This window comes from Thamnophis sirtalis, unplaced genomic scaffold, assembly GCF_051295495.1.
Source record: "Thamnophis sirtalis isolate CommonGarterSnake01/CBP01778 unplaced genomic scaffold, rThaSir2_p1.2 scaffold_2, whole genome shotgun sequence".
Classification (NCBI taxonomy): Eukaryota; Metazoa; Chordata; class Lepidosauria; order Squamata; family Natricidae; genus Thamnophis; species Thamnophis sirtalis.
Window position 1 is genome coordinate 151,231,739 of NW_028261382.1, and position 12,027 is coordinate 151,243,765.

Genomic DNA, 12,027 nt, shown 5'->3' on the forward strand with positions numbered 1-12,027 from the left:
TTTCTTGTTCATATTTCCCTATTTTTAACATTATTATTTCAATCATAGAAATAATTGCTTGTTAAAAATATTTCATTATGTGTTTACAAAGGAGTCTTTTTAAAAGCATAAAATCTGGTGCAATTTTCCTCCAATCTAAAAGGATAAAACCTATTTTGAATCTGGAGTGCCACGTGGAATATATTTTTTCAAAATCTTTTTTTTCAAATCACTTTGAAGAATTTGAAACAAATATAATTTCAATAAGACGGACTAGGCTTATAGAATTTACAGATGATAAATTTCTAACATTGCTTTGCCTGCCAATATTGGAGCTCGGTAAGGCATTCTTTGCCCGAGGTACTTGTTTGTTTGCCAAAGCCAGTTCAGCACCACTGTGCTTGGACAGTTCCACCAGGAAAGAAATTGTTCTCCTACCTAGCTATTAATAAATTCACCCTCTGGCTAGAAACTGTCCATTGCCATTCCTAATTAGAAATATCCTAAGAATCTACAGATTCAAACAGTTTCCTGCAAACTAATAATACTGATTATAGTAAGAACAAGAGCAATAATCCTCTTTACAGTATTTAACTGAACCAGCAAACGGTTTCCAAGATGTTTTGATTTTATAGTCAAGAACACAGTATTTAGGAATTGTGGCAGGTTTTCAGTTTAAAAAGAAGAAGAAAAAGTCACTTAGTTGGGAAGATATGATTTATTTGAATTTTATTTGAAATTAATTTCCATTAAATTCGATCCTCACCACCCATCCTGCTTTCAATAAGAGGTTTGGGAGCAAGAGAGTTTCTTTAAATTTATTTATTTTACTAAGAAAATTTATATGGCCACCCTCTCACTCTCAGCTACTCTAGGCAGCTTACAGGCAGTAAAAACAGTCTAAAATAAATTTAATAAATAAATATATAATTCAATGTAATGAAATTCGAGAAGAAAAGTGAAATTTGAGAAAGGCATTTCACTGAAACTTGAGTTTGAAAAGGCTACGGAAGGGGTCGCGGGGAGGGGGAGGGAGGAAGTGCAACTTAAAGCAAGTGCTTATGAGAAGCTTATGACTCCTGTTCGCATCATCTTGGACATAGAGTCGTTATGTCCCTTGAGGAATTGGAGTGGTGACGTCTTTTCTGATACCGATTATTACGTGACTGCAACAACAAAAATGAAAAGTCATCGGCAAATAAAAATCCGAATGCCACATCAACAGCGAAGGAAAATAAGCTAGACACTCGGCAAGACAACAAGAGAGAGAGAGAGAGAGAGACAGAGAGAGACAGAGAGAGAGAGAGAGAGAAAGAGGGGGGGGGGTTCCAGTGTGCAACCGAGAGCTGTTGATCAGAAAGCCAAGTGTGCAAAAGATCTGATAGCTGAGAAGGCGGGTGGATGTCAGCGGCTCCTCAACTTGGAAGACACAGAAAAGAAGAGCGGTGAAAATACCAACGGACGTCAGAAGCAGCTCGGTGAAGATAGAAAGTCTGAAACCTCGGAAGAACACAGCTAGCTCTCACCTGCTGCTGCTCTGATCGGCTGGAGCTGTTCCCACCTAAAGAGCCCGCTCTTCTTCTATTTCCCTTGCTCTCGGTGTCTCTACACTCCCTGGCAGGCTCTACTTTCTGCAAACTTTTTTTTCCTTTTTGTAATTTGAGCGGATTTCCACCCCCCCCCTTAAGTTAGGCAGACAACCAGTCGCTCTGCTGTCTTATCCCACACGCCCCCTCCCTTTCTGCGGTTTCCCTTTTGCCCATCAGAGGACAGAAGGCAGAGAAGTAGAGAGAGGCAGCGATGCTTCAAGAGGATTAACTGTAGCCGCCGAAACTTGGAAGGAAGTCTCTGGGAATCCAGACTCAGTCTCGCTCCTCACTCTCTCGAGTTGAATGGTAAGTTACACTAGATCAGGTGCGCTGGGCGACGATTTTCGCATCCTGCCAGCCGAAGAGTAAAGGGAGTTGTAGTGCAACAGCTGTGGAGGGCGCCAGGTTGGGGACAGCTAAGCGGGATGAATGACTCGTAAACCAGGGAGGGAGGGGAAGGAATGGAGGAGGGAAAGGGGGAGGGGAAAGGCGCAATCCCAAAGGCAGCTGTCTCTGCGTTTGATGGGCCAAGCTTATAGAGCCTCTTTCTTAGCGGGGACCAGGGCCCCCAGAAGAACCCAACAGTGACAGTCGTTCTCTTTCTTTCTTTCTTTCTTTCTTTCTTTCTTTCTTTCTTTCTTTCTTTCTTTCTTTCTTTCTTTCTTTCTTTCTTTCTTTCCTTCCTTCCTTCCTTCCTTCCTTCCTTCCTTCCTTCCTTCCTTCCTTCCTTCCTTCCTTCCTTCCTTCCTTCCTTCCTTCCTTCCTTCCTTCCTTCCTTCCTTCCTTCCTTCCTTCCTTCTTCCCTCCCTCCCTCCCAGAGTGGCGATGTGCAGCAAAGCGTTTCTCGCCCTGCTGCTTTATGGGCTGATTATGCACTGCAGCGTCTACTGCTCACCTGCTGCTGCCGCTGCTGCTGCTGGACTTCAGTACCCCGCGCTGAGGTAAGTGCCCTATTCTGCCTTCCCCGCCCCCTAGCCAGTCCAGCCTTGGCTGCCGTCGCCGCCCGGCGCTCCTGGCTCGTCTGCTCCTTTGCCATTCGGCCGTCTCGCTCGGAGCTGTCCAGGTTAAGGCTCGCGAAGCCTTAGTCCCTTGTCCAAGGCGACTTCGCCACATCTGGCAAAGGGGGAGGGCAACTTCTGCCAAGATAGGCTGGAAGAATTGAGATCGCAGAGGGGGCCCTCGCCTGGTTCTTTCACTTGTATGTCCTGCCTGGGGTAGAAGTCCACTGGAACTCTTAGATTCAAGAGAGGCCGCGATTCTTTAGGAGCGTGGGGGAACGAAACGGCCAGGAAAACGTACGAGGTTACAGTATTTTGACTGGGGTGTGTACATATGCGTGTGTGAGAGAGGGAAGAAGAAAACGCGCGTGCGTGCTTGAGTGCATATGCATGTATGTGTGTGCGCGTGCGTTTTGCTTAATTAATTGCTCAGTGGAAGCTTCCATCTCTTACATCTAGCCTCAAATTGGCAAGATTAATTCTTCCTCTGGTCTTCCTCCAGAGCAATAATTTTGATTTGGGGAAGGGGGTAGGTGGGAGGAGTTCCTTCGGACTAGGCTTTTCCATCACAGTCTCTTGGGAATCCCTGACTGGAACGGAAAGTCAGTGGCTTCCCCTTTTCAGGTTAGTCTCCTAAATAATCCCAGAATAATACTCTAGAGGTGTATGTGTAGGATCACAATGGATAAATCGCTTTGTACGTGTTATCTACTATCTTTGAGCTTATCTCCAACATGAAGAAAACAATGTAGAAATTCTTATTAACTTTAGGCGCTAATGATGGCCATGCTTACTCAGAAGTAAGTGCCAGTTATACCAATGGAATTTATTTCTAAATATGGGTATGTACATAATTTTCCAAAAGTTAGCCTAAAACATTTAATGAATATTACTCTTAGATCAGTGTGTTACCTAGCAGCCTTACAGTGAAACTATGTAAATATCTATGTAGATTTAAGGATATTATTATTATACACTAGAATTCTATTTATTTCTGATCTGGAATTTGGTTGCCCATAGCCTATTATCTAGAAGTTACTAGATGAAGGTAGTTAAAACACTGCACCTATTACATGGCTGGTAGTATGAATTAAGGTTTGAAATCATATCTAATACACAAGGAAATGATTCCTTTTGTACATGATAATTTTCAGAGAATTGCCAAATCATCTGATTTAACCTGACCAATGCTCAGTGCTCAATGCTTGTTTCAGTAGATGCCTGTAAATTGGATAATTTGAAAGAGGATTGATCACAGTCATCCCCAGGGATGTAGGTTAGCATGGGAAACTGGAAACCTGCCTTGGAAGAAAGCAGTGACAAAACATTTCTATAACTAGTAATCAAACCGCAGAAGCTGAGATAGATTCATTGGTTTCTTAATTTTGTAGCAGTTTTTAATTCTCTGAAATTTAAATTAATTGAAGTGCAGTCCAGACTGAAGTCAAGCAGTACTTGGCATAGGGCCAAATCTTTTTCAAACGTCAGCATTGGTTGGCTAATGATTTTTTTCTGCTGACTTTCTTGTAAGATTTGAACGATTGGCTAACACAGGTTCTCACAATGGAGTTGTCTGATCCCCAATGATTTTCAGTTCAGTTCAGTTGGTTTCTTACCTCATTTCCTGTCATTGTAAGGAAATGTAGGAAGACTGTTAGACTCCTCCTTGCCCCCACACATTCAATCATTTATTTATTTTTTCATGTAATTTGTTTCTGGAATGGCTAGGAAAAAACCCCATAAGGTTTACACCAATATGCATTAGAAGGATTCTTCTGTAATAATATCTTCTAGGATGTGTGTTTAACTACCTCATTGAAGTCACTTTCTTCCCACAATTTCTGCCCAAAATTTAAATGTATTTGTTTAGCAATAAATTCCAAACCAACCAGTTCTTTAAAATAAATTTACAACTGCCTATTGAATAAGAAAAACCACATTACTTTGAAGATTTAATACTATTAATTTCAAACTCTGGCTGGTTTGCCAGACAGGTCCCAAAGATGCAAAGAAGGATTTAGTGTGGAATCTAGTTAATGTCATGTGCCATAAGATTTATTTCACAATCCACAGTGGAGGTCAATTAAGGATGACTGTTGTAGTATTCCCCCTTGCACTTCTTAATATATATATGTATATAATGGTAATTTCCAGGGAGAGGAGAGAACCAAGGTAGAGTATGTGACGGAAAAAAATAAAGCAGAGACCAGAGGAGAGCTGATAAGATTTATACAGATTTCTTGCACAAAATAAAAATAAATCCGCTATTTGGCTGAATAAAGCCTCCTTATTCAGTCTAGATTATTATCAACTAAATGCCCAAATGAATTAAATTAAGGCTCCGCAAGGAGCAGAATGCGGACCTAGTTGGAACATTTCGGAAAATCTCCCAAAGCTACTTGAGGAAATCATCTTTTGTTGAGGAAAGCCGTTCTAAGCGTTGCTTCTGGAGAGGAAAAAGGCTCACACCCGACTTCCTCCCCGCACTGAGAAATGCGAAGTCCTTTAGGGAAGCTTTAAGAAGTTCAAGGCATTGCTGGATTCTAGTCCAGACGAATTGGGAGGCGCCTCTGCGCGGAGAGAGAAGGGAGGGTGGGAAGTTGGGTTTTTTCCCCCCTCCACCAATCCTGGGGACAAAAACAGGCTTTCCCTCCCACGGGAAAGGGGGGACTGCGGCGCACTCTTGGCAATAGCAGAAAAAGCGGCCAAACAGGGCAAAATGCGCTGATGCGCAGACGCCGAGATTGTCCTGAAACGAACCAGCTTTGTCCACACCCACCCGGTTTTCGGGACGGTTATCCTCGCTTGTCCTTTTCCCTCTGCCCGAATCCCACCTGTATGGGATGGAGTGGGTGAGGGTGGGCGTTGGAAAGCAGCGGCCCTGAAACGGGAGAGTGACATTCCTTCCCTTCTCGGTTCAGAGGACGCCTGCAGCCTTCCAAAACGCCTGAATTACCAGCCGCGAAACACTTGAGGGGCATCTATTATTGATCGCTCCAGCCAGAGCTCCGCCGACGAAAATAACTGGCGGAGATGCACAATGACCTAAAAGCAGGGAAACGGCGGGGGGGGGGGGAACAGGAGGCGTGGTGTGTGTGTGTGTGTGTGTTTGTGTAGGGGGAAGAAATGAAGGCTGCAAGGAGGCGAAGTGAGGAGGAAGGAAAGGGTCCTCTGTGTGTGTGTGTGTGTGTGTAATGCACTCACTCAGGTAGCGTCCCCCAGGCAATGATTTCAGTGTTGGGATCCTGCGTCTGTCAACTCCGCATCGCCCAGAAATGCACAGAGGCGCCCGAAAGAGTTTCGTTGCCTCGGGAGGTTGGTGGGCGAAAGGGAACAACCCCAGAAAGTGCAAGTCCGCCAGGAGTAGCCACGCTGTCTGCATTTCTTTGTTCCGTGGCAAGCTTGGGCGTTCCAAGCCAACCCGATAGAGCCCCCTGTCTCCGTTGCCCTTCCAGTTCCAGGGTTGGTGCCCGAGGCCCCATTTCTTCCTTTTTGGGTTTCCATTGTCCTGGGGGGCGGGGGGGGGAGGACTAAGAAATACACCCGCAGGTTAAATGAAAGCAGTTGGTACTTGGGTAGGGAGGAACGGAGAGTCTTTAGACTTGAGAAAAAACCCCAACCCCTACCCCAAGAGTCTCTCAGATCCGCCTTTGTCCCTTTGCAGAAGGTTTTTTTTTGACGGACTGAAAAGAGAAGGGCGACGCAAGGCGCTAGGCTAGGGGAAGGCGCTTGCTCAAGGGTTTAGACTGAGTTTTTATCTTTCTGTCCCGGCCCTTCTTCCCAAGTTAGCTGGGCAACCGGTTCCAAATTCCCAGGTTGTACAAGAAACTGTCGTTGCTCTCCTTTGGAGGTTGTCGGGATGAACAGCGGGGCTTTAACTGGGATGGCGGTGCTCTTCTCTCTTTCCCGGGTATACCCACCCCCTTTAACCAGTCAGAGGTGGCGGGTGGGCCCACTCGTCTGCTTACCGACTCTTATCCGTCCCCTTCCCAAATTACCCCTCCGCTGCATCTCTCCCCAACTCCCACATTAAGGCGGCGCTTGTGCGTCTGTTCTCCTTCAGTAGGCTGGAAGATGAAATGTACGACGAAGAGGGCAACACTCTTTCGGACTATGCCTTTGACAGCGAACCCCTCAGTATAGCCGACCCTTCCACCATGCTGGACGACATGTACACTTTGTATTACCCGCCGGACAAAAGGTGATTTCGTATTTGCATTTATATGAGAATTTGAATGATGCGCCCGGGGAGCGGTCGTCCAGGGCTGATGGGGGCACTCACGTCTCAGCCCACATCGGTGGGTGTGGCGGGCGGATTTCCCTTGCGCTTCCCAGCTTTGTCTTGAAGGCGGGGGTGGGAGAGAGAGACAGCGAGAGACAGAGACAGAGACAGTGAGAGCGAGCAGAATCAACTGGCGTCCCTCTGGGCTAGAGGCAGCCCCGGCGAACAAGCATGGGAAGGAAGGGGTGGCCAATACAGCAAGGCAGACGAAATCAGACTTACCGCTTCTCCTCCACGCTGGAAAAGCGAGAATCGGGAGTGGGCAGCCATCAGCTTACTTCGACCGGAAAGAGAGAGAGGGTGGGGTGGGGGGAGGGAGAGAGAGACACACACAGACAGACAGACAAACAGACAGCTGGTCTTGACAGTCAGACGCCGCTGCCAAGATAGGCGCGGCCCCGTCTCGCTGGGGAATACCAAGGAGAAGTAGGGGCCAGATTGATGCCGGCGCCCTCCCAGGAATCTTCCCTGTTCTTCGGTGGCTTATCGGCTTGCGGGGGGAGGGGAGGGGGAGAGGATGTCCATGGTGTCTATGGGAATTGGGTAATCAGCACCTCTTGTTGCTTATTAATCGGCGCTCTTTCCACTTCTCCCTTTTTAGGCGTGCAGATGGGCTACTTAACAAAGCGTACAGGAAAGTGCTGAACCAGTTGTCTGCAAGGAAGTATCTGCATTCTCTGATGGCCAAGCGGGTGGGGTAAGATGTTACCTCTTGTCTGCAGATTCTTGTTTGTTTGTGCTTGTGTTAAGAGGGCAAAACGATCAGCTTTTAAAGAAACAAGGCTTAATGACTGTCCCACCCTCAGGGTTGCTAAATGTATTAAACACCATTAACCTATTATTAGATGCTCAATGGTGTATCTCTCCCTCTCTCTTCCTCCTAAGGATGTGTGCTTTAAGCAAAATGGACTTTTTCCCATTTCATTCCAACACTGGGCATGTGCTTGAATCTCTTGCAGTTCCATGTCTTCAACGGAAGAAATGAAAAATGCCTTTTGCATCAGAGTACTTAATATATGCACTACACACATTTCTTCATTCATACAAATGGATTTTTGATTTCAGTTGCTAGCCTCCTAGATGGCCTGTGGTCCAATAGCTAGGTTGGGTTGTAGGCTTTTAATCCAAAATGTATTTTTATGGAAATTAATTTCCCCCATTTGGTCTCAGTGGAATTTCTTTCTGGACAAATTTGACAGGAGTATTGATTTGGATGCAAAAGTCAGGTCCTTCGTATAATATTGCTTCCTTGGCCAATAATCTCCTTGCTCTTTTTCTCCTCTACAAGTCTTGATGCAAAATTCAGAACAATATTTAAACCCCCCTCCCCACAGATGCCATAACCTTTTATCGTTACCCTTGGGATACCAATCTGAATATCCTTAGTGTGCAATCTATTGTTTGTGTATTCTAGAGGGGTCATTAAAATCGGTTAGACTAAGTTCTCTGATTTGCAACTCTGAATTGTGCCACGATTATTCATAAATGCTGTTTAATATGATACCATTGGCATCACCCCACCAGACTGATCACAATGAAAATCTCAGCTGATAAAAAACAGCCTCAGTTACTGTACACTTCAGTCCTTTATGGATACTGCGCCTGCTGCCCCAACCTGCTCTGTGATGAATCAATGCCAAAGGTCTATGTCTCAAAGGGAAAAAAGATCACATTTCCATTGATCCAGGTATAGAATCAAGAATTTTGTGGCGTGAAAATTAAATGAATAGGGCAAGAGAAGGACTTGGAATAGAACCTCCCAATCTTAGTGGCCTGAAATCAAATCTCCCAGGCCAATATGAGCCCAGCATGCTCATATGTGTCACTGTACCTATCAGCAGAAGGCAACATTTTAATGAAGAGGGAAATGAATTACACAATTTTTTCATGAATAATGCAGAACTTGATGAGCTGGTCTCCCGACTGTCTGCTTGCATTGTGATCAGTTTTCAACTTCCGCCGCATGTTTAGAGAAATCCTTTGTCTCCTCCTCAAGAAAGAGCCTACCACTGATTCCCTTTGCTTCTATCCCATAGTCTACTACGTGTTGCTTTAGCTGTTCACCAACCAGCCACATAAAGAAAAACAAAAACAACACTCCAATTCCCACCCAGCCCAAATTCTTTGAGTGAAGACAAATGATTGGGTGGGGGGATTCTTAAGTTATTAAAAAGATTTTTTTTTAAAAAAAGGGAATAGGAGCGATCAAGACAGGCAAACCTTCTGGTAGGAGATTTGGAAATTTGCATAGAAGAAAAGAGGGGAAGTGCTGACTCTCATTCGCATTGCAACCTAAAATGCAAAGTAAGCAGGCGTACCAAAAGTTAAAAGGATCTTGTTAATAAAAGAAACAGAGTTAAAGAAACTGCTTAAGGAATCCACACAGGTTGAAAAATGCCTCTCCAGAACATAGCTATTGGGATCTTAGTCACTGCCAGTTTCATTGACTGTCAGTAACTGTCAGATATTCCTATTCTGTACGTTTTTCTTCTTCTTCCTTGCCCTCCCTAGAGATTTCACTTCTGCTTCTACTGGTGCTGTCTGTTGATCCCAATGTTGCACCAACCATGAATTGCTTTTCTTTCTTTGCCTTGCAGTGGGGCCAGTAGCCTGGAGGACGACTCAGAACCCCTTTCCAAAAGGCACTCGGATGGCATATTCACAGACAGTTACAGCCGCTACCGAAAACAAATGGCTGTCAAGAAATACTTGGCAGCAGTCCTGGGTAAAAGGTATAAACAAAGAGTTAAAAACAAAGGACGGCGAGTAGCTTATTTGTAGCGATGAGCTCCCAACCACTCCTGTGTACACAAGAGTCCCCCGGGGAAAAAAATCTGAGAGAGGACCACCCCACCCCCAAAGTCATTTCCAAACTGACTGATCAATCACCACTCTCCTATGTTATCTAAACATGTATTTATGTATGAAGTAAAGCCATTAAATGACTATTTTGATAATAATACTGTTTTTCTTTTGTACAAAAAAATTAAATTAAGAGTAAGCACTAGAGAAACGCACAGATCTACTTTGTGGACCAACCCTTTAAATAAATAGATATAAAATAATAAATATTGGATAAGGATGCATAGTGATAGAGCTTTCCCCAACCAGATTCCCATCAAATGTGCTTGATTACAACTCCTATCATCCCCAGACAGCTACCTTACTGTTTGAAAGATAGTGATTTGAGTAAAACTCTGGGGTAGTGAACAGACCTGAGGAATAGGCCTTTAGTGGTTAGCTATGCACAAAAACAAAACAAAACCCCGAGGGCATTCCTCTAAACTTATGTTTTTTAATAAAATAGAAGAGATAGAGAGTAAGAGGGAGACAATCATTGCTTTGAATATGATTCCTATTTTTGTAATGGAAAATAAAGGAGAGTATTTTTTATTTATGACAGGGTTGAAAGAATAACTGTTCTCCACTTGCTATTGTACATTCAGAAAAAAATATTCTTTTCCTAGGGGTTTAGGTGCTCTCTTGAGTAGAGAGCATCTTTGGCCGCTGGGAGTCTTTCCCGAAAAGTCCTTGGCCATTACTCCCCTCCCCATCTCGGGCTAGAGAAGGCATTGCCTTACTTCCTAAGGATCAGTCTGCCCACCCTTCCCACCCCACCCCATTCATGAAGAGTTTACTCGGGACTGCACAATATGCAGTATGAATCAGCTTGCTGCCTTCTAGTCTTTTTGGGGGAGACGCTCCTCCTCCCACTCAGCAGATCTTCCTGCTACTTAGAAACTATGGGAGAACTAGCCCATTTCAGTCCGCTTAAAGATTTAGGGCTCAGTACTGTACAGCACTGCAGCTGTTCAGTGAGTAAGAGGAAATGTACCCACATGCATTTTTCAGGGAAAGGTACCGTGGGGGAAGCCCTTCCTCCAAACCGTAAGAGTAGGTTGGTTTCTAAGTGCGTTTGCGCACACGGACCTATTCGTAATTTCCTTTTCTAGAAATAACTACAGGAGTTAGAAAGCTTCCCTTAAAGAACGGGAGAAAGGTCTCTTCCTCAGTCCTTCTGAGTTTTGGACTGACGCAATCCAGGCTCCAAGTCCAATAAATTGGTTCTCTCGCTTCCGCGCAATGAAGCGGACGGCAACACTTGGGAGGGGCAGAAAGAAATGCTCCACCGCTAGAAAACCAGTTCATCAGGGAGATGGAATCCAGGCGGGACCCTTCGCCTTGCTGGACTCGTTTTCTAGCAAGGCACGAAATAATCCGAGGGGACACCCCAAAATCCGCACCGTGTTATCTTCCAGCCCTCCCCAGAGATTTAAGCCCCCCCCCGCGCTACAAAGGATCCCGTGCACCTCTCCAGTGCTGCCCAGGCTCCCTCGCATCTTGCTCTATTGGCCGGCCTTTTCTCTTTGGAATCGCCCCTCCGGGCCTGGCCAGGGGGAGCCACATTTTCCGCCTTCGGTGTTGCCCGTAGATTTTACCCATCCCTTCCCTCATGGCCTCTCTCGCAATGTTGTGTTTTCCATCCGGGTCATTTCAGTTTGTTTTGGCTTGAAAACAACAACGAACAAATTATATTGTGAACGCCTCAGGCATTTTTTGAGTTTTGTTATGACGCGAGCTCTGATTGTAAGACCGTTTCAGGCCCCCTCCCCCTTGTTGTAGCGACTATATATCTCTATATCTACTACTAAATACTTAACGCACTATTACAGAAAAGGTTCTTTTAAAAATATATATTTTAATTCTTTTTGGTTCCTTGTTGATTTATTGAGTTTGGAGGTTTAAAATGTATTTTTCTACATCATGGCTTTAACCGCTTAGTAAAATTTATTTCATACAATCAACTTTTGTCATACTAGAATGTGTAGTGTCCATCTGCGCTTCAGTTTCTGATATTTATAATCTTTCTGTATGGAGGGGGATTTGGAAATACGATGGGAGGTGGGCGAGGGGTGGGGGTGGAGTGGAATGATTTAGAAATGAACAAGGAAGGTACTCCCCTCCCCTGGCAAATGAACAGCTAAATGTATCTCCTGATTCAGTTGGCAGAATTTGGATTTAATCCAATAAAAGTGCTGCAATCAAAAAGCTTAAAGCTGCTTTCCCTACCTATATTGGAACCAAGCTAAACTCCTGTTCATTCACCTATCTAGCCTATGGTGGGCCTGAGCACAATGCTTCTCACAGATATGAATAAACTGAAGTCATCCAAATAACT

General features: G+C 44.7%; 1 protein-coding gene across 2 annotated transcripts; it reads left to right on the forward strand.

Moving 5' to 3' along the window:
* The first annotated feature begins 1,297 nt into the window (after positions 1-1,297).
* Positions 1,298-11,653, forward strand: ADCYAP1 (adenylate cyclase activating polypeptide 1). Of its 2 annotated transcripts, none has more exons than XM_014070104.2 (5): positions 1,298-1,874; positions 2,387-2,509; positions 6,633-6,767; positions 7,450-7,545; positions 9,446-11,653. In XM_014070104.2, the coding sequence occupies exons 2-5, from the start codon at positions 2,394-2,396 to the stop codon at positions 9,627-9,629; spliced, it is 531 nt and encodes a 176-aa protein (XP_013925579.2). In that variant the 5' UTR covers positions 1,298-1,874; positions 2,387-2,393; the 3' UTR covers positions 9,630-11,653. The 2 variants fall into 2 exon arrangements, with proteins under 2 accessions (XP_013925579.2, XP_087563336.1); XM_087707210.1 differs by having other exon boundaries at positions 1,302-1,874; positions 6,630-6,767.
* Positions 11,654-12,027: the final 374 nt, after the last annotated feature.

Coding starts and splice junctions, on each gene's coding strand:
- ADCYAP1 (XM_087707210.1), top strand. CDS start 2,394: ATGTGCAGCAAAGCGTTTCTCGCCCTGCTGCTTTATGGGCTGATTATG. Junction 6,768..7,449: donor TATTACCCGCCGGACAAAAG/GTGATTTCGTAT, acceptor CTCCCTTTTTAG/GCGTGCAGATGGGCTACTTA. Junction 7,546..9,445: donor CTGATGGCCAAGCGGGTGGG/GTAAGATGTTAC, acceptor TTTGCCTTGCAG/TGGGGCCAGTAGCCTGGAGG.